At 35.4% G+C, this 21,254-nt stretch overlaps 1 protein-coding gene across 8 annotated transcripts in view; it reads right to left on the bottom strand.

The window, feature by feature from the left end:
* Positions 1–21,254, bottom strand: part of ANKRD31 (ankyrin repeat domain 31) — a 118,928-nt gene that overhangs the window by 75,995 nt on the left and 21,679 nt on the right. For 6 of the 8 annotated variants that reach the window (XR_012015920.1, XM_072795029.1, XM_072795060.1 and 3 more), the window contains 5 exons: positions 18,790–18,866; positions 16,563–16,606; positions 9,843–10,502; positions 7,148–7,416; positions 4,784–4,893 (listed from right to left, as the gene is read on the bottom strand). Coding sequence is in view for 7 of the 8 variants with exons in the window: in XM_072795029.1 (XP_072651130.1) it covers positions 4,784–4,893; positions 7,148–7,416; positions 9,843–10,502; positions 16,563–16,606; positions 18,790–18,866 (1,160 nt within the window). In the remaining variant the exon portion in view is untranslated. The remainder of the gene's footprint in view (positions 1–4,783; positions 4,894–7,147; positions 7,417–9,842; positions 10,503–16,562; positions 16,607–18,789; positions 18,867–21,254) is intronic. The other 2 variants (XM_072795037.1, XM_072795066.1) reach the window with 2 other exon arrangements.

Raw genomic sequence — 21,254 nt, 5'->3', positions numbered from 1 at the left:
TCTTTCTTGAGAAAGAGAGAGAGTGGGAGCCTGTGAGCAGGGAAGGGGAAAAGTGGCAGAGGGAAAGGGAGAGGGAGAATCCCAAGCAGGCTCCATGTCCAGAATGGCCATCTCACAACCATGAGGTCATAACGAAATCAAGAGTATGATGCATAACTGACTGAGCCACCCAGGTGTCCCCCCATATAATTTTTTAAAGAACTTATTTATTGGGATCCCTGGGTGGCGCAGCGGTTTGGCACCTGCCTTTGGCCCAGGGCGCGATCCTGGAGACCCGGGATCGAATCCCACATCGGGTTCCCAGTGCATGGAGCCTGCTTCTCCCTCTGCCTGTGTCTCTGCCCCTCTCTCTCTCTCTCTCTTTCTCTCTCTCTATCACAAGTAAATAAAAATTTTTAAAAAAAGAACTTATTTATTTATTTATGAGAGAGAGAGAAAGAGAGAGAGAGAAAGGTTAGAACACCAAGAGAAGAGCAGAGGGATAGTACTAGCAGACTTCATGCTGAGCGCAGAGCCCAATGTAGGCTTGATTCCATGGCCCCAAGATCGTGACCTGAGCCAAAATCAAGACTTTGGATGCTTAACTGACTGAGCTACTCCGGCAACCTATCCCACCATATAATTCTTAAAATCAGGCAGCGTTAGCTCTCTAACTTTGTTCTTTTTCAGAACCATTTTACCATTCTTAGGTCCTTTGCATTCCATATGAATTTTAGAACCACCTTGTAAATTTCTACAAAAAACCTTACAGGAATTTTGATTGGGATTGTGTAGAATTCATATATAATACCCGAGTGGAAATAGCGTCTTTACAATATTGAGTCTTCTGGGTTGCCTGGATGGTTCAGTAGGTTGGGCGTCTGACTCTTGATGTTGAATCAGTTTGTGATCTCAGGGTTGTAAGATCAAGCCCTGTGTCCAGCCCCACAGTGGGTGTAGAGCTTGCTTGGCATTTTCTCTCTCTCTTACCCTCTCCAAAATACCCCTCAACAAAACAATATTGAGTCTTCTGACTGATGAACGAAGCAATATATCTCTATTTCTCTCCATTAAATTTTCTTTGATCTCTCTGAATAATGTTTTGTAAGTTTCAGTGTACCTGTCTTTTGCATAGTTTATCAAATTTATCTCATAGGTATTTCACATTTTTTGATACTATGGTATCAAACTTTACTACCTAAATTTTTTTCTGGATGCTCTTTGTCAGGTTGACAAAGTTCCCCTCTAAGTTTGCAGGGAGTTTTCAACAGTGAAACATGTTAGGTGTTGTCAAATGCCTTCTCAGCATCCCTTGAGATGATAATATGGTATTTTCTTTTTTAGCTTATTAGTGAATTACAGTGATTGATATTCAAATGGTAAAACTAATCCTGCATTCCTGGGATAAACCTCACTCTGTCATGATGTATATACAATGTTGAAACTGATCTGCTAAAGTTGCATTTAGATTTTTGCATCTATGTTTATGAGACATAGTCATCTGTAATTTTCCATTCCTATGATGTTTTTGATTTTACTTTCAGTTTATTAGTGGCTTCATAGAATGAATTAAGGAGTACTTCCTTATCTTCAACTTTTTGGAAGAGTTTGTGGAAAACTGTTGTTATTTATTCCTTAAATGTCTGGCAGAATTCACGATGAAAAGTGTTATGAACTGAACTGCATCCCCTCAAAATTCACATGTTGAAGCCATAGTAGAATAGGATTTGTGTTCCTATTTAAAAAAAGGAAGAGATACCAGAGCTCTCTACATGCAGGAAGGACACTCTGAGAAGGTGGCTTTCTACAAGCCAGATAGAGAGGTCTTGCCAGAAATAGAATTTTTTATTACCTTGATCTTGGACTTCTAGCTTCCAGAACTGTGAGAAAATAAATTTGTCATTTAAACCATCCAATTTGTGGTATCTAGTTATGGTAACCCTAGCAGACTAATCCACAAGGAATTGGGCCTAGAAGTTTGGATTGAATCAAGAGTTGGACGCTCAACCGACTGAGCCACCCAGGTAGAATTGATAATTCAAGAATTTTGACTTAAAGGTCTGATGAATGTAAATAAACTGTCCTGTGAAAAGACTGAACAGGGGCAGTTAAGTGGCTCTGTCAGTTAAGCATCTTGGTTTCAGTTCAGGTCATGATCTCAGGGTCCTGAGACTGAGCCTCATGTTAAGCTTGGTGCTCAGCCCAGTCTGCTTGTCCCTCTCCCTCTGGTTCTCTCCAGATTTCTCTCTCAAATAAATAAGTAAGCATTTAAAAAAAAGACAACAAACTTAGACTCTTACCAACAACATATGAGAATGCTTACTTTTTCAACATTCTTGCCACTGGGAATTTGCAAATGTTTAAACCTTTGACATTCTCTTAGTGAAAACTATACATCCTAATTTATATTTTTTTCCTAATTTATATTTTAAAATCATATGTAACATTCTGATCTTTTCAGTTATTTTTTAAAATATTTTATTTATTTATTTACTTATTTATTTGAGAGAGAGAGAGAAAGAGAGTGAGCATGCATAAGCTGGGGAGGGGCATTGAGAGAGGGAGGGGCAGAGAATCTCAAGCAGACTCAGCTGTGAGCAAGGAGCCTGATCCAGGGCTATCATTACCTGAGCCAAAACCAAGAGTCAGATGCTTAACTGACTGAGCCACCCAGGTGATCCCATTATTTATATGTACATTTTTTTCCACATTCCCTATCCATTTTTTTAACCTTATTATTTTGTAAGAGCTCTTTTCATGTTAGTGCAATTAACCCTTTGTTATGCATTACTAATATTTCTTCTGTATTTGATGTTTGGTTTTCCTTAGGTATTTTTCTATACAATTTTTCTAAAATGTATGTAGTCAATTTTGTCATTCTTTTCCCTTCTGGCTTCTGGGTTTATCATTCTTTAAAAAGGTTTTTTTCCTCCTCAAAGATTATAAAAGGATTCACTTAAGTTTTCTTATAAGAAAATTTTTTTTTGTTCACTTAATCTTTGGCCAAAATGGAATTAAGTTTAGTATAAGGACTATCATAGTTATTCATCCAATTTTAGGTTTTCACTATTTATTGCTTGGTCCTTCCTTTTGCCACTAATTTGAGATGCCATCTTTATTATACACCTCCTCCAAAATTCACACTGTATCTGGCTTCTACATCTAAACTCTATTCTGTTTCACTGACTTGTCTATTTCTGTACCTGTACCAAACTATTTTAATTTCCATAGCTTTCTAATTGCTTTTATATTATGTATAGCAGATTCCTGTCTCTCCATACTCCCTTGTGCTTTTATTTTCCAGAATTTTTAAGAAAGATTTTATTCATTTATTCATGAGAGATACATAGAGAGAGGTAGAGACATAGGCAGAGGGAAAAGCAGGCTCCCTGCAGGGAGCCTGATGCAGAATTTGATCCCGGGAACCTGGGATCACAACTCTGATCACAAAAGCAAATGCCTAACCACTGAGCCACTCAGAATTTTTCAGAATTTTCTAGGCTGGTCTTTCATAATATTTAGTATTATTTTATAACATTTTCATAGCTAATGTCCAGTCTTATAGAGGAAAACAAAACAAAATAAACAATAATCTGTTTTTGATGGAGCTCTCACATATTTACAGAATAATATATGGAGAAATAGGTTTCTTACAAAACTGAATTCTTATGGTCAAGAATAAGATTCTTTTTTTCTATTTATTCAAGTCTTTTTTTTAATGTCCTTTTTTTTGCCTTTGGCAAAATTTTCAATTCTCTTCTTAGAGGTAAGGCACATTTCTTATTAGGTACATAAGTTGGTATTTTCTCTTTTATAATTGTTATAAATGGGACCCTTCCTATATTTTTCTAACTGGGTAACACATTTATGAAAGGTATTTATTTTTGTCTTGTTTTGGTTTACTGAATTTTTTGCATGTTTTATTAGGAAAAAATTTCAGACTTAAAAAAAGCTATAAAAACAGAACAAAATATATGCAACTAATAAATTAACGAACACTACATCTGAAACTAAGTATATACTATATGTTGGCTAACTGATTTAAATTAAAAATAAAAGCCAAAAAAAACAGAACAAAAGATTCACCCATTATTAGTATTCTGCCCCCAGTTTACATCATCATATCTCCCTTTTTATATAAATGTATGTAAACACACACATATACAGAAATGATAACTTACATATACCACACCCCTTTACTCACTAATACTTATGTGTATATTTTCTAAAAACAAAGACATTCTCTTAAATAACCAAATTATTACTAAATTCAGGAAATTTAACAATACTATATTATTATTATTTAACCTACAGCCCTTATTTCAATTTTACCAGTTATACCTTTATTATATTTTAACCAGTATTTCTAGATCCTTATTGTTTCTCATAATTTGTTAGATTATTCTTTGGAGTTTTATACGAACAAAGAAATAACATCTAAGAATAACAATTTTGCCTTCTCTTTTCCTCTATTTATTCCTCTTAGTATAATTTCTCAAAGCCTTATGCTAGGTTGGTCTTATCACAAAGAGGTCACATATCTACATTTGAAAAGGGTTCTGTAACTATTCTCTGCAAAGTAGAAGTATAGAAAAAAGTACCAGCCTACAGACTATTAGTTCAAGTCCTAGGTATGCTACTAATGAGCTATGTAATGCTGGGAAAAATCCTTAACCTCTATGAACTTCCTCATCAGTAACATGAAAAAGTTAAGACAGATAATCTCTAAATACTTTTCAGTGCCAAAATTCTATGTTTCTATAAGTTATTTAGTTAAAAAGAAAAGAAATCAAATATGCCTCACCCTTTTTTCCAGCAAGATTTTGGTTTCTCCTGATCTGTTCTCTATTCTTGAGTCTAGTTGAATACATATTCTTCCCTTTACCTTGAATCTTTAAAGCAGGATCCTGCATTCTTGGAAAATAAATGTATTTTTAAAATTATTATCATGTTCTCTATAACCATTCACAGAGAATCATCCTAAATCTCAACTCAATTTTTAACATAGAAAGGTATTTTACTGAGATCCTGTCAAGCAGCATGGCAGTTTAAAATATGGACATGGCTCCTAAGTAAGCTGCAGCTAATTCTATGACAGGCATGCCAGTCATTGTGATTTCTAGTCTCTTCTTTGTGCCACCTGTGGGTTTCTCCCCTTTAGGAGCAGTCATTTCCAAGAGTCTCTTGCACCTTACTCCCCAAGTTGGCATACTACTATCTATTCACCTAGGGAAGAGATAGGTTCTTTGCAAGAAAAGAGGACTTGTCATATGGGATTACATGATCAAAAACTGCAAAATACTGGAATAAGAACAGATACATAGGTGAATGGGACACAGTAGAACCAGGAAATAAACCTATATATATTAGTCAATTAACTTAGAATAAAGAAGCCAAAATCGGGATCCCTGGGTGGCGCAGCGGTTTGGCGCCTGCCTTTGGCCCAGGGCGCGATCCTGGAGACCCGGGATCGAATCCCACATCGGGCTCCCAGTGCATGGAGCCTGCTTCTCCCTCTGCCTGTGTCTCTGCCTCTCTCTCTCTCTCTCTCTGTGACTATCATAAATAAATAAAAATAAAAAAAAAATAAAAAAAAAAGAAGCCAAAATCATACAGTGAGGAAAGGACAATCTTTTCAATAAATGATGTTGGGGAAACTGGATAGCTAAATGTAAAACCATGAGACTGGGCCTCAATCCTTTCATTTCAAAACGGATTAAAGACTTGATTTTAAGACCTGGAATCATAAAACTCAGAGAAAAAAACCCAGGGGATAGATACCTTGACATGAGTCTGGGCAATATTTTGGATTTGGCACCAGAAGCAAATGCAACAAAAGCAAAAATGAACAACTAGGGCTACATCAAACTAAAAATTGTCTTCACTGCAAAGGAAACCATCAACAAAATAAAATAAAAAAGCAAGCTACTGAATGGGAAAATATATTTGCAAATCACCTATCTGATAAAGGTTCAATATTCAAATATATAAGGAACTCCTACAACTCAACAGCAAATAAACAATTCAATTCAAAAATGGAAGAGGAATAAAAAGACAATTTTCCAAAGACATCCAAATGGCCAAAAAGTACATGAAAAGCTGTTCAACATCACTAATCAGCATGAAAATGCAAATAAAAACCACAATGAGATATTACCTCATAAATGTTTGAAAGAACAAGTGTTGTTGAGGATGTGCATTATTGGTGGGAATATACTTGGTGCAGGCACTATGGAAAACAGTATAAAGGGTTCTCACACACAAAAAATGAAACTACCATATGATCCAACATTTCCACTTCTGAATATTTATCCAAAGGAAATAAAATTACTATCTTGAAAAGGTATCTGCACCCCTGTGTCTACTGCAGCTTTATTTACAATAGCCAAGACATAGAAACAACTTAAGTATCCACTGATGGATAAGTGAATAAAGAAAATTGGTCTATAAACACACACAAACATATACATATATACATATACATACACACACAAAATGGAATATTATTTAGCCATAGGAAAGGAAATTCTGCTTTTTGTGACAATGTGAAAGGATCTAGAGGGCATTATGTTAAGTGAAATAAATCAGATGGAGAAAGACAAATACTATATGATTTCATTTACTTGTGGAATCTAAAAAAAATCCCCAAACTCATAGATATAGAGAATAGATTGGTGGTTTACAGAGGCAGGGGGGTGGGGAGTGGGTGAAATGGGTAAAGGATCAAAAAGTACAGACTTCCATTTATAAGATAAATAAGTCCTGGGGATGGAATGTACAGCATGGTAACTGTAATGAACAATACTGTATTGTATAGCTGAAAGTTCCTGAGAGAGTAAATCTTAGAAATTCTCATGACAAGAAAGAAAATTTTGTAACTGTGATGATGGATGCTAACTAAACTTAATTTAAAAAGAAAGAATGGAAATTAGCATTAGGCTGAAATCCAACAAATCTCCCTTTACTCTGTCCTTTAAAAAAAAAAAAAGTAGAAGAGTTTTCTGAGTTAAAAAAAAAAAGAAACTGTACAGTAATTAAGGCAACAATACTAAAAAATAAAGTTCTTCACTTAGGGATAATTGTACACTGACTCTAGTGTCCTAAGCATAGAATTTATCTCTAAGGTCTGTAGCATACCTGGAGATAAAGATATAATTTGGTTGCATACCTGAAATTCTTAGTTGAAGAGTTATTAGTTGTTTGATCCTCACAGACAAGTATCTTGGGTAAAATCTTTTCTGGCATCTTATACACGTCATCTATGTGCTTTGCATCTCTGCCTTTCAGTCTGGATGATCTCCTTAGCACACGTGGAATGTCTTGATCAGATTTATTTTCCACTGAATTTGAATTTCCCTTGTTGTTTAGTGGATCACAAGAGGGGACATTTTGATGAACCAAAGTTTGCAACCCAAATGGATTTGGATCTCCTAGAATCTGTAATAAGATGTAAATACATACACAAAAATCATAACAATGCAAAAAAAATTATTTGTTTGTTTGTTTATTTATTTATTTATTTATTTATTTTTAAGATTCTATCTATTCATTCATGAGAGACACAGAGGGAGAGAGGCAGAGACACAGGCAGAGAGAGAGGCAGGCTTCATGCAGGGAGTCCAATTGCGGGACCTGATCCTGGGACCTCAGGATCACACCCTGGGCCAAAGGCAGGCACCAAACCGCTGAGCCACCCAGGGATTTCCCCCATGCAAAAAATTTAAAATGAAAAGAAATTAAGTTTTATCTTATCCTTTGATTACACAAAAATGCCTCTTGTAAGATAAAGTACAAAAATCCACAGACCACATAGTTTTAAAATTTAATAATAAAAGACCATGCAGATTTAAAAGACAAGAAGAGCATAAGTAAAAAATTTATTGATATTCAACCTTAAAATTCAAAACAAAAACTAAGGTTACTCTGGGTGCTTTAATTTCACAGGAAATAGGTAGCAAAAAATGATGAGAGACTTAAAAAAAACAATAGAAACGTCATAATAGACCAGATCCATGTTCCATTTAGTCCAATGTTTGTTGTTTGACAGCAGGAAGTATTATTTCATGGGAAAAGATTGCATATAACCCTCCATTATACTGATTTTAAAAGGTTACCAGTATAACATGAATGGCTCTAATCTCCCCTTAATAATCCATTATAGATTTGACTTTCATGTAGATACATATATATGTTTATACATATCATGTAAACCTTTCTTGAGCTTATTTATATATCCAGCTTGCAAAGCTTTTCAGGATAACAAGTTCCATATTTTTATTACAGCTGAGCAAGTGTATTTATTTGTTCTAAACCAATCTCTTTTTTGCTTTTAAAGGGTTTCTTAAAAAAATAAAAAATAAAAAAAAATAAAGGGTTTCTTTTTTTGTAATAGTTGCTAAATTCATGCCCACTCTATTAATACCAATCAATTGTAATCATCTACATTTTATTTATATTACCTCTTTTCAGATTAAATACTGGAGTGTTTAATTTAACCTTCATGCCCTATCCCCATGATTAATCTTTCTTTTTCTGGATTTTTTTTAGTTTTACTATACCTGTTTTGACATGTTTTTTTTTTTTTAAAGATTTACATATTCATAAGAGACACAGAGAGAGACAGAGGCAGAGACACAGGCAGAGGGAGAAGCAGGCCCCATGCAGGGAGTCCAATGTGGGATTTGATCCTGGGACCCCAGGATCATGCCCTGGGCTGAAGGCGGCATTAAACCACTGAGCCACCCAGGGATCCCCATGTTTTTTATGAGAATTGCATGCAGGATTATGCCAGGTATGTATTTTGCAACATGAGCTTAGTAACATTTTATTCACATCGTCCCAGGGACATTCATAAAAGTAGCCTGGTAATAAAAAATAAAAAAAAAAAGAAAGAAAGAAAAGAATTCAAATGACCATCATTATTGAATTAAATAAATTATGTTTTGTATATGTACACACACACATAAAATATCCATAGCAAGTAAAAAGATTTAAGAAGTATGCTACATTTGCTGACCCAGATAACCAAGATGTATTACAAAATTTAAAAAACAAGTTGCAAAATGTCAACTGTACCTTAATAAAAAATATTTTTTAAAAGTTGCAAAGCATTATGTATAATATAGTCTCATTTATATAAAAATAAACTTATATATAACACGCATAGAAAATATTGGAGACAGATACACCAAACTGTTAATAGTGATTATCTCTGAAATGTGGACTTTTTATTATATAATTATGTATATTGCTGTAATGTTTGATTTTTTTATATATATAATGACAGTGTATTACTATTGCAGTCAGGAAAAAAAAATAAAATTCCTTTATAAAGGAAAAAAAAATGTCAGCATACAAAAGGGACCCGGCTAGTGGTAGCCCACTGCAGGGTCTCTAGCCATACTACTGCAGGAATTCTAAACCCCAGGACAGCATCCTCAGACATAGATTGCAAAGTTCTGCTGAAACCAGGCATAACATTTTCCCTCTTGGGACAGTTCAACCGCATATATTCTATTCTCAACTAGAAATTAATGTGGGGTATCTCATCCCTACTCTGCACCCAGGTAGGCATATTTTCTGAGCTAACAGAAAAAAAATTCTGGCAAATAATTATTTCCTTCCTATGTGTAAGCAATCTAATGATATGTTTTCTAAGGTCTTTGATAAGAAACATATATTTTACATTTAAACTCCTTGAAAATTCTACCCCTGGAACCTCGAGAAAGATCAGTTTGTGCTTCAAATTCAAAAAGCATCTTCTGAGTGTTAATATTTGGGAAGAAGACTTCAATTTAAAATAAAGTATATGGGTAATGAAAACTTGGTAAAGGTCAATATAAAAGGCAAAATCATAAACTTACACTTGAATTTACATGCTGTGGTGAAAGATGCTTATCTTGCAGCTCCCCTACCTTGGAATCTTGTTCAAAGAGTGGAGCAGAACAAAGAGATTCAGAATTCACCTCAGTTATTTGTGTACAATCTTCACTGGTCTGAGACATCTTGGGTTCCCCTCCTGAATATTCATTTCCAGCACTGAGACTGCTGCCTCCCTCTTCTCTGTGACAGATGGGTTCCACGTTGCCTTCTGATAACGTGTTTAGGGCTGCTAACAATTCAGCTGGCAACCCATCATCCTTTGGGTTTTCTAGTAAATCTCTGTGACATGTCAAAGATACTGATGTGGAACTCGGAGAGTTGCTCAATGGGTTGGTCAACTCTTTAGATTCAAAATCACTCATTATTTCAAACAGTCTTTCCTCCTGTGGGATTTCTGGTGATGTAAGTAACTTTTCTAAGGCAGACACAAAGGTTTTAAGAGAACTTTCTTCATCCTGGGTTTCTTCAGAATTCATGGTCAACAGGGCTTCCTTTCCAGACTCAGAAAACTTATTTGGTACTGCTAAGATCTCCTTTGGCTCCACTAACGATTTCTCCTTTACAACCATCACATCAGATACTTTAGTAGCAGTACCTGAGAGAAAGCTAATTTCAGGAGAGTTGCTGTCTGTGCTTAGTTCCTGTGTATTCCAAATAGAAATTCCATCAATAGAACATATTTCAAATTTTAAAATGAAAACTTCATAGTTTTCTAGTAAATTACCACTAAAAAGTTTTATCAATTTTCTTCCCCTTCCAAAAATAAAAATATTTTTCTTTACTAATTTCCTATACCAAATTGCTAATGATTCTGAATACATGGCTAAACATTCACAGTGGACCAAGAGTAAAACTAGCAGAGTCATAATTATAGATGCCAATTATCTATTCAGCTAAGTTTAAATTATATCTGCTAAGAGAAGAGGCAGAGATGGCATGAATACTTAGTAGCTAATCTTAATTAATAATTAGTAGCTCATCTCAAAATTTCATTGCAGTTAATAATTGCAAAATTCTCCATTGCCTAAAATCACTATTGGGGTGGCTCAGTAGGTAAGCTTCTGACTCTGGATCGCAGGTCATGTCTCGATCTCAGTGTGGTGGGTTCAAGCCCTTCATTGGGCTCCACGCTGGGTGAGCAGACTACTAAAAAATCAATCAATAGATAAAACTTTTTAAAACTCACTAATAAATTTTATAAAAATCATTAAACAGGAATAAAATTGGATAGTTTCACCTTCTTTTTAATACCCACCTCTGTTGAATGTATAAATATGAAGTAAAAAGGCCAAAGGAGAGAAGATCAGAAGGGAAAGGGGGAGAAACAAAGACACAGCTCTATGTAAATTTTATGAGCCCTAGCTATGGCATATGCACTCAACCACTATGCAGCCCTAGTTCTGCATTGTGGTTGATTTAAACCCATAACATAAAACTTTTATTTCTAAGTGACCATTACTTTTCAAAGACATCATCTTCACAGGTTATACCTGTTCTTAGAATTTTTCCAATGCTCAAAATATTATTAGACTTCCTCTTTTGAAATCGCTTTCGAAAACCCTTTCTAGGCCATTCAAAAAACTCAGTCTTAATAATTTGATTTTTTTTTTACCACTGAATACTCTTTATTTGTGAGGTGTGTGGGTGGCTCTGTTGTTTCAGTGTTCAACTCTAAGTTTCACCTCAGATCCTGATCTTATGGGTTATGAGATGAGTTGAGCTCTGCGTTTAGCAGGAATCTGCTTGGATATTCTCTCCTTCTGTCCCTTCCCCCACTCGTGCTCTGTCTCTTTCAAGTAAATACAGAAAATCTTGTTTTTAAAAACCTGCTAATTTGCATGACCTTAAATAATAGAATGGGTTTCAATGATTTTTGGCTATTTCTAAATATCAAATCCACCTTCCACTGACACACCACTCTGACAGAATACATTATAATTTGTAAGCTCTCTGGTATTCTGATTTGATTTGAATAAAAGAAGTGAAAACCATTTTGTTTCCCCCTCTTTTCTACCTACCATAATTTATCTTCTCTGTATACACCATACAAACCTTAAAAAGATACAGTTATTTTTTAGTAATGTAAACTATACATTTTAGAAAATTTAGAAAAAAACTCAAGAACCTTGGGGCACCTGGGTGACTCAGCAGTTGAGCGCCTGCTTTTGGCCCAGGGCATGATCCCAGGGTCCCGGGATCGAGTCCCACATGGCTCCCTGCAGGGAGCCTGCTTTTCCCTCTGCCTTTGTCTCTGCCTCTCTCTGTGTCTCTCATAAATAAATAAATAAAATTAAAAAAAAAAAAACTTAAGAATCAGATTCTATCCATTTTTTAAATCACAGTACAAGGTCGCCCTCCTATCTGAAGAAATTATATCTACTAAATTCAAGGCCATAGATGTAATAAAGTATATATATTGGACTCTGCCCTAAAGGAACTTAATTTCTAAATGAAGATTAAGGGAATAAATACATAAGACAATAAATAAATATAAATAAGGTAAAAAACAAAAACAAAAACAAAAACACTGTATGAACTCAAATGAATGGCACGAACAAAAGAGCCTGGTGTGTTACAAGAAGTTTTCTGGAAGGAAGAAACAGAAGGCAGTGAAGGGTTTTCACGGTTGCTAAAAAATGGTTGGTTAAACCAAGGTAATTAGGTTTCTTTACTGCAAGACTTTTCAGAGCATGTGCATTAAAATCTCTGAGACTTCAGGATATAGTGTTCTCCAAACTTCTTTGTCCATAGAGATCCTTTTTCTGACAAGATCGATTAATGTCATAGGATCCAAGTGATGGACAAATACTGATGTAGTCAATGAATAATGAACTCTTAAGATGGAGCAATTACTTTGGTCAAGATCACCAAAGTTATCTAAGATAGAACCATACAGGAAAAAGGACTTGACCCAAAAATTAAAGATTTTTAAAAGTGGAGAAGAAGGGTAAAACACATATTAAGGATCAAGTAGGTACCAGATGCCATGGGCTATCATTGTTCTCAGTCCTCACAATAATCCTGTGAAATGGGTATTGCTATTGGTATTCTACACATGAAAATGGACATATTTTTCCTTGAAACACACACTATCTGGTTCCAAATTTTATGTTCTTTCCCTTGCTTTTTGGCTCCTGACTTGAACAAAGACATGGAGGTGGTAATGTATAAGGTATAGTTAAGATCAAATAAGGTACAGGCTTGCCAGGGTTGACCTGGGGAAGTCCTGGACTGCTTGAGTCTGCTGTGGACAGTCCGTCTTACAGTCCTCTGATTCCCCAATAGCACCAAACAGAAAGCAAAACGTGAACGAGAACTCAGTATATGTGCAAAAGCGGTATCTAGCAGAAAAATTAAATGAACTGTGGTAACAGACAAACCAACAGAAGGTGTTTTAGCTACATCATCTCAGCAATTAGTTTGATAAGTTTCATACTTCTCTTCTAGATATATGAGACTAAAAACACTGGATATGAAATGTAGATCAAGGTACATTCTAAGGAAAATGGTGGAGTAGAAGGACCCTAAGCTCACCTCATCCCACAGATACAACTAAGTAAACTTACACTGGTGTAAATAATTCAGAAAATGACCCAAACACTGGCAGAACAAACTCCATAGCTATGTATAGAGAAAAGGCCAGACCGAAGACAGTAGGAAGGGCAGAGATGTAGTGGGGAGCTAAACAGACCTGCAGGACCCTCTCTGGGAGGGAGGAACTCCACTGGGATGGAGATAGGAGAAAAACATACTATCACACTGAGAGGAAGCCTGCATGAGGAAGACAAATTCCCATAATATTTGGCTTTGAAAACCAAAGGGGTCGAATTTCTTGAGTTCTTACAACCACTGGGACTTAAAACCTAGAACTTTCAAAATTTGCTGGCTCTGTCAGAAGGGTGAAACAGTCCCCACTTAAAGAAACAGCACAAAAAAACAGCCTGCAGAGATACACCAAAGCAGCAGCAATTTGAAAAATTCCTGGGGAACAGGGGTGGGAGATTTGTTTATTCATCTCAGAGCATGTGATGGAGGGGCAGGGATCCTTGCAAGACCTCACCAGAAACAAAGGAGCTGACAGGTGCCATTTCCTACCCCGTCCACCCCCAGCTGAAGCACAAGCCCATGTGGGGGAACCAGCAGGACAGGATGCAGACACTTGCTACCTAACTTGCTAAACAATGCACCTCCCACTCCTGCAGATTTTATGGATCCACCCTTTCCAATAAACTATCTGCCAGAGTCCAAACAAAACAATGCAATGAGCCTCCCAGGGTGTAAGCAGCCCCAGTAGGGGCCAACACCACTCCAAAGTGACTCTTGCTTCAAGGAGAAGGAAAGACAATCACACATTATCAGTCCAAATGCAACTCCAGCAGTGGGCTAGGGGCAAAATGCTGGTCTAACTGCAGGCATTGCCCACCAACAAAAGCTTCTAGGGGGACAACACAGGGAATGTGCCCTGCAGTTTGGTGATACTGCCTCTCTGACTAATGCCTGGTCTGTCTGACTCAATTCAATCCCAAGGTTTCCCAAACTGGGTCACTAGCAACACAAGAACCACATACTGCCCACAACAATAAGTAAAGCCAAATAAGGGGCACTTGGGTGCTGCAATCAGTTAGTCATCCGACTCTTGGTGTCCGCCCAAGTCATGATCTCTGGGTCATGAGATCAAGCCCCACATTGGGCTCTGTGGTGACTCGAGTCTGCTTAGAGTTTCTCCTTCTCCCTCTGCTGCTCCTCCGTCTCTCTCTCTCTCAAATAAATAAATAAATCTTAAAAAAAAAAAAAAAAGATACATAGGGACACCTGGGTGGCTCTGTTGGTTAAGTACCTGCCTTTGCCTCCGGTCATGACCCCAGGGTCCTGGGATGGAGCCCCAATGAGCAGGGAGCCTGTTTCTCCCTCTCTTCCCAGCCAGTGCTCTCTCTTGCTATCCCTGTCTCTCTCAAATAAATAAACAAAATCTTTTGTTAAAAAACAAATGAACAAATAAATCAATAAAAAGATACATGGAGACAAATGAAACAAAAACACAACAGTCCAAAAGTTTGGGATGCAGCAAAAGCAGTTCCAAGAAGGAAGTTTATAGCAATACAGCAAGGGAAAGAGTCAACAAACAACAACAAATAATCAACAAAACTAAAAGATTGGGACAAAATATTTGCAATGACATATCTGATAAAGAGTTAGTTAGCACCGAAAATACACAAAGAACCTATACAGCTCAATACAAAGAAACCCCCAAATAATAGAATTTTAAAAATGGGCAGAAGACAAGAATAGACATTTCTCCAAAGAAGACATACAGATGGCCAACAAACACATGAAAACATGCTCAATAACACTAATTTATCAGGGAAACACAAAATCAAAACCACAATGAGGTATCACTTCACACCTGTCAGAATAGATAAAATCAAAACACAAGAAACAAGTGAGGATATAGAGAAAAAGGAACCCTTGTGCACTACTGGAGGGAATGCAAACTGGTGCAGCCACTGTGGAAAACAGCACTGCGATTCCTCAAAAAATTAAAAATAGAATTACTGTATGATCCACTAACTGCACTACTGGGCATTTACCCAAAGAATATGAAAATGCCAATTTGAAAGGATATATGCATCCCTCTGTTTATTGCAGCTTTATTTACAATAGCCAAATTATGGAGGCTGCCCAAGTGTCCATTGACAGATGGATAAAGAAGTAATGATATATATGTACACAAGAACATTATTAGCCATAAAAAAAAAGAATGAAATCATGCCATTTCCAACAACATACATTGATCTAGAGAGTATAATTTAGAGAAAGACAAATACAATACGATTTCACTATGTGGAATTTAAGAAACAAAACAAAGAGGCAAACTAAAAAACATTTTTTTTAAAGATTTTATTTATTTATTCATGATAGAGAGAGAGAGGCAGAGACACAGGCAGAGGGAGAAGTAGGCTCCATGCCGGGAGCCCAACGCGGGACTCGATCCCGGGACTCCAGGATCGTGCCCTGGGCCAAAGGCAGGCGCCAAACCGCTCAGCCACCCAGGGATTCCCCAAAAACATTCTTAACTATAGAGTACAAACAGATGGTTATCAGAAGGGAGGTGGATGGGGAGGATGGGTGAAATAGGTGAAGAGAATTAGAGTACACTTATCTTGATTAGCACTAATTTACAGAATTGCTGAATCACTATACTGTACACCTGAAAATAATATAACACTGGATATTAACTATACCAGAATTAAAATACAAAAACACAGATCAAGAAAATATGATTTTATTAGAGATAAGGAAGAACAGTATAAGAAACACTGGAAAGGATTTTTAGACAAGAATATATTTCTGTCTATTGTAATGGTTTAGTCATATTCTTATGCAAGGAAAGAACCTAAATGGGCTTGATACTTTAATCAATACAATTTTTTAAAAAGATTTTTTTGAGAGAAGGGGTGAGGGTGAGAGGGGGAGGGAGGGAGAGAGAGAGAGAGCATGCATGAGCAGGGAGAGGGAGAAGCAGACTCCCCGCTGAGCTGGGAGCCCAATGCAGGACTTGATCCCAGGGCCCTGGATCATGACCTGAGCCAAAAAGGCACATGCTTAACTGACTGAGTCACCCAGGCACCCTAATCAATATAATGTTTAAATATAATCTAAACACATGATCTGCATAGCTAATCTCTGTTACATAGACCAACCTTTTCTGGGTTTGGCAAAATTTCAGAATTTTCGGCCTCAGGCCCTGGAAGATAACAATATGTTTTATTCCAGTTTTATTAAAGCACTAAAAACATGCTTACTTAGCATTTCTTAATCAATATAACTTGAAATGCATTCATGCAATATATGTAACTATTATACTTACTTATTGGTATAAAAGTATCACGGGGGCAATAGAGTTACAAAAGAAAATTCTTAAAAAAAGAAAAAGAAAATTCTTTCATTTCTTAAAACTTTCATGAAAATATGTAAAACTATAATTATTTAGAATTAGTTTAGCTAAAAGCCAGCCTCTCTATTTTGGCTGAGTTATTCTATGTATATGTAACTATAGGAGGAATAATCATATCTACTTTTTCAGGGTCATTATCTCCTCCATTATAAGTAATAGAATATAAATTAAATTCATGCTGTCAAATTAGGCATGAAAAGAAACCCATATAGGGCCAAAGGGAATCAAGAAGTTGTCTTAAAGTGAATTCCACTTTATCATCGCCTTTTCATCTTGCTCCCTCTGCAACTCATACCAAGTGAAGCTGAAGGAGTATCAGGAAAAAAGGTATTTCTCCAACTTCACACCTTTTGCCTCCAACCTTCACCATCAAGGCCCAGCACTATGACATAATTAGGTAGGAAGTTAGGGCTCACTGGTGTTTCAAGCATATGTTTGAGTCATTCTTTTGGTTTCTTTTGATTAGGCAATATCAAGAGCTACAGCATAAGCCAAGGAATTATGTGCTAAACCTTAGCATGCATCCCACAAGCAAGACAGATTTTTCAGGTGAAAAAATAAGTATAAATATGCTTGCTGAGCTTCACATCATGCAAAAATCTCTTTTTTATTTTTTTGATTTTGTTTTGCTTTGCTTCACCTTTGTCATTTGATGATGATAAGCTATGAAAAATGCTAGGAGGGTTAACATCATGGTATTGCACACCCTCACAGGATGATGAGCAAAACATTATTAAGAATAAATAACTTCTTATCCTTGCATTAGAATCCTTTGTGCCAAGCGATAATGGTAATATGTCCTATTATGTATACCTTCTCATTTAAAGTTTTATCTCTGGTCGTTTAAAATTTAGTACAAATGAAAGAAACACTGTAATAGATACATCTTCAATTATCTTTTTTGTTGTTTTTAAACTGTCAGATCCTTGGGGCATTAGTTTAAAATGAGAGAATAAGACTACATCCTCTTCTTCTCTGAATTGTAAAGAACATCCTCAAATGCCAACTATTTCTATGTTGTTTTTAATCATCTCATCATCAAAATGATCATTCTTTTATGCCAATAGTATTTTAACAATGTGATAAGCTGGTATACAGTATACTACCTTTGACTACTGTATTAAAAATAAACATATTTGAAAGAATTCTCATTTTCTAACTACAAAATGTTCTTAGTTTTTATAAATTAAAATTTTTTCTTGAGTTTTTGTCTATCCTTTAATAAATTATTAAAAGGTTTTGTACATTTTCTATTTAACACTAGAAAGAGGCAAAATGTAGTAGTAGTATGTATTTACGTATAAAACACAATTCTAAAGTAGCAAATGAGAAGAAAATGCTTAGAGGAACTGAATTTTAACTTATAAACAATTATAACAATTACTAGAGATAATTTGTTTATTTTGACCATTCTATAATTTGGTTACAATTACCTTTTGAATTGGAAGGAAGACTGTATGATTGTATTAAAACAGAATTAGCTATCCTAGCTAACAATTTCATAGTTTCTTTATATGTGATTTAACCTAAAATCTAGGATAATAATAAAATGAACTTTCTGTTCTGAACACTCTGCGAGGAATGACGGGCAGAGGGTGTTGCAATGAACTGCCAGAAGGGAAGGGGACTACCAATTCTATGGGTGTCTACTCACATCAACTTTACAGCAGCAAGAAACACCATGAAGTCATAATTCTGGTGCCCATAGCACTTTTAAAGGAATAGCCAGTTAAAGACTTCCGACTCAGAAGTTCAATGAGGGTGGTGATAAGAGTGCAAAGACGCCAATAGTATCATAGGGCATTAATGACTCTCAAAAGGCCAAATGTCCTGTATTTTCCACACTTGTAACCTCTTCCCATTTGGCCTTCTGAGAGCCACTAATGCAAATAAATCAATCCATACCTAATTAAGCCTTCCATTTTTAGACAAAGACAAATTTACTCTATATGACTCTACACATAAAAACATACCTTGAATGCTTTGGTGGTTCAGTGGAAGTTTAGCCTGGGAAAATGATACAGTGAACAATGGAAAACTTTTTCTGTTCCTAAAAAATAAATCAATTATTTAATAAATAAATACAAATTTAGAAATGAAAAGAAAAAAACACTATTCTAATTGAAGTATAATTTAAGCTTTTTTATCTAAAGGAATTTCAAAACTGCATAATTTTTTTTGTTCCATCATTCCAATTACTTTTATAATTACTATGATTTTGGTAACATTTACATTTCAAGTGACTGCAAAAATGAAGGAACAAACTAAAAAATTAATGGATGAAGAATCAGGAGTACTAACAAGATAACCTAAAGTTTAGGTGTGAAAGTCACTTTGGGATGACTATGTGCCAAATAAGGTAGTGGGGGAGAAAAAACTGGTCCTGAATTATATATCTTGGCTATCTAAATCCTCAAATACACTGAAAGTTTGTCATTATAGTTTTAGATATAAGTGCAAGTCACTAATGAGAAAATTCTCAGATATTATTTTTCATTCTTGATTTCTCAGTAGGCAAAGAACATGTATGAAATATTGATGGAAAGAGATTGAAAGCAAAATAAGGGTCATACCAAATCTGCAATTTTTATCATCTGCCTCGGGATAATTAAAAGTTGATTGAAGAAAAGCAATCAGTTAACTATCTTTTTCTCAATCTAATATACTATGCAAACACAATCAAGAGATCTCCCTTTAAAAAAAAAGCCACTTGTTTCAGCTGGGTTTTTTTTTTTAAATATATTTTTATTTATTTATTTATTCTTGAGAGACAGAGAGAGAGGCGGAGACACAGGCAGAGGGAGCAGCAGACTCCCTGCAGAGAGCCCAATGTGGGACTCGATCCCAGGACTCCGGGATCATGCCCTGAGCCAAAGGCACATGCTCAACTGCTGAGCCACCCAGGTGCCCTCAGCTGTTTTAAGAGTAGTTTTTATACACCAGCTACTTGAAGCCTAAGCAAGAATAATAAATTGAATACTCTCTCCAGTCTAAAAACAGAAGTGATCAATATAAGCTACCTTGAAAATGGAAATGAAACTGCTCATATATATTTACAGAATAATTTCTAGAAGGCAAATAGAAAAGAATGCTGATTTTTTCCCTAAAATGAAATTCTTTGAGAAGAACAAGCTGATTTAAAACAAAGCTGAATCATACTTTGACTCAACAACGAAATTTTTTTCCTTAATTACAAAAGAAAACTTAAGACATAAGTCTAAAAATTGAACAAATTCAACGATATTATTAAAAAAGTTATTTATATTAGGCAAGACAACAATGTACATGTCTAAGTATGGAGGAATACTTAAACACACTCTCGTACAATCAAGTTATACTGTGAAATACTGTGAGTCCATTAAAATTCATGTTTTTTAAAAATATGACATGAGAAGATAATTACAAATTATTACTTAAAATTTTTAAATAGGATACAAAAACTATCTGCAGAATTATTCCAATTTCATAGAAAATATAAATAAAAACAAAACTATATAGAAAGTCTAAAATAAAATGTAGTGGGTTGAGCCTCTGCCTTTGGCTCAGGTGGTGATCCTGGGGCCTAGGATCTCGCAAAGCGAGAGTATCCGAAGTTTCTAAAATGTTTTATGTCTTATGTCCAAGAAAAAACTGCAGGAAAACCCATTCTGTTCTAGTGTTAACAGGTATTAGAAGATATATGTTATTCTTTTTTAAAAACTTTGACTAAGGGCAACCCCGGTGGCGCAGCGGTTTAGCACCGCCTGCAGCCCAGGGCATGATCCTGGAGACCCTGGATCGAGTCCCACGTCAGGATCCCCGCAGGGAACCCGCATCTCCCTCTACCTGTGTCTCTGCCTTTCTTTGTGTCTCTCATGAATAAATAAATAAAATCTTTAAAAATAAATAAAATGAAATATAGCAAAATGTTAACAATGGTTCTCTCTGGGCAGTGGAGTTAAGGATGCTGTGTTAGTCTCTAAGTTTTCCTTTTTTCCCCACTTCTATAGATAAATTTATAGTGCTGATACATTCAGTAATAGGGTTATTTAAACATAGTGGCTCTCAAACTTTTTGATCTTTTGTCTCCTTTTAACTCTTAAAAATTATTGAGGAACCCAAAGAGCTTTTGTTTATGTGCATATACTTATTTATATTATATATTTGAAGTTAAAATAAGAAGACTTTTAAATAATCATTAATTTAAAAATAACAGTAAAAGCACATTTATCATGATGAGCACTGAATAATATACAGAACTACTGAATCACTACATTATACATCTGAAACTACTGTAACACTGTATATTAACTATACTGGAATTAACATAAAAACTTAACAAAATTAAAGATAACTAAATAAAAATAAATAACAGTAATAATTCTGAAACATGTTAATATGTTTTATGAAAATTTATTATATTTTACAAAATGAAAAACAGTAGTGAAAAGAATGGCAC

This window comes from Canis lupus, chromosome 2 (assembly GCF_048164855.1).
Source record: "Canis lupus baileyi chromosome 2, mCanLup2.hap1, whole genome shotgun sequence".
Taxonomy (NCBI): domain Eukaryota; kingdom Metazoa; phylum Chordata; class Mammalia; order Carnivora; family Canidae; genus Canis; species Canis lupus.
This window is presented reverse-complemented; position numbering and strand designations above follow the sequence as displayed.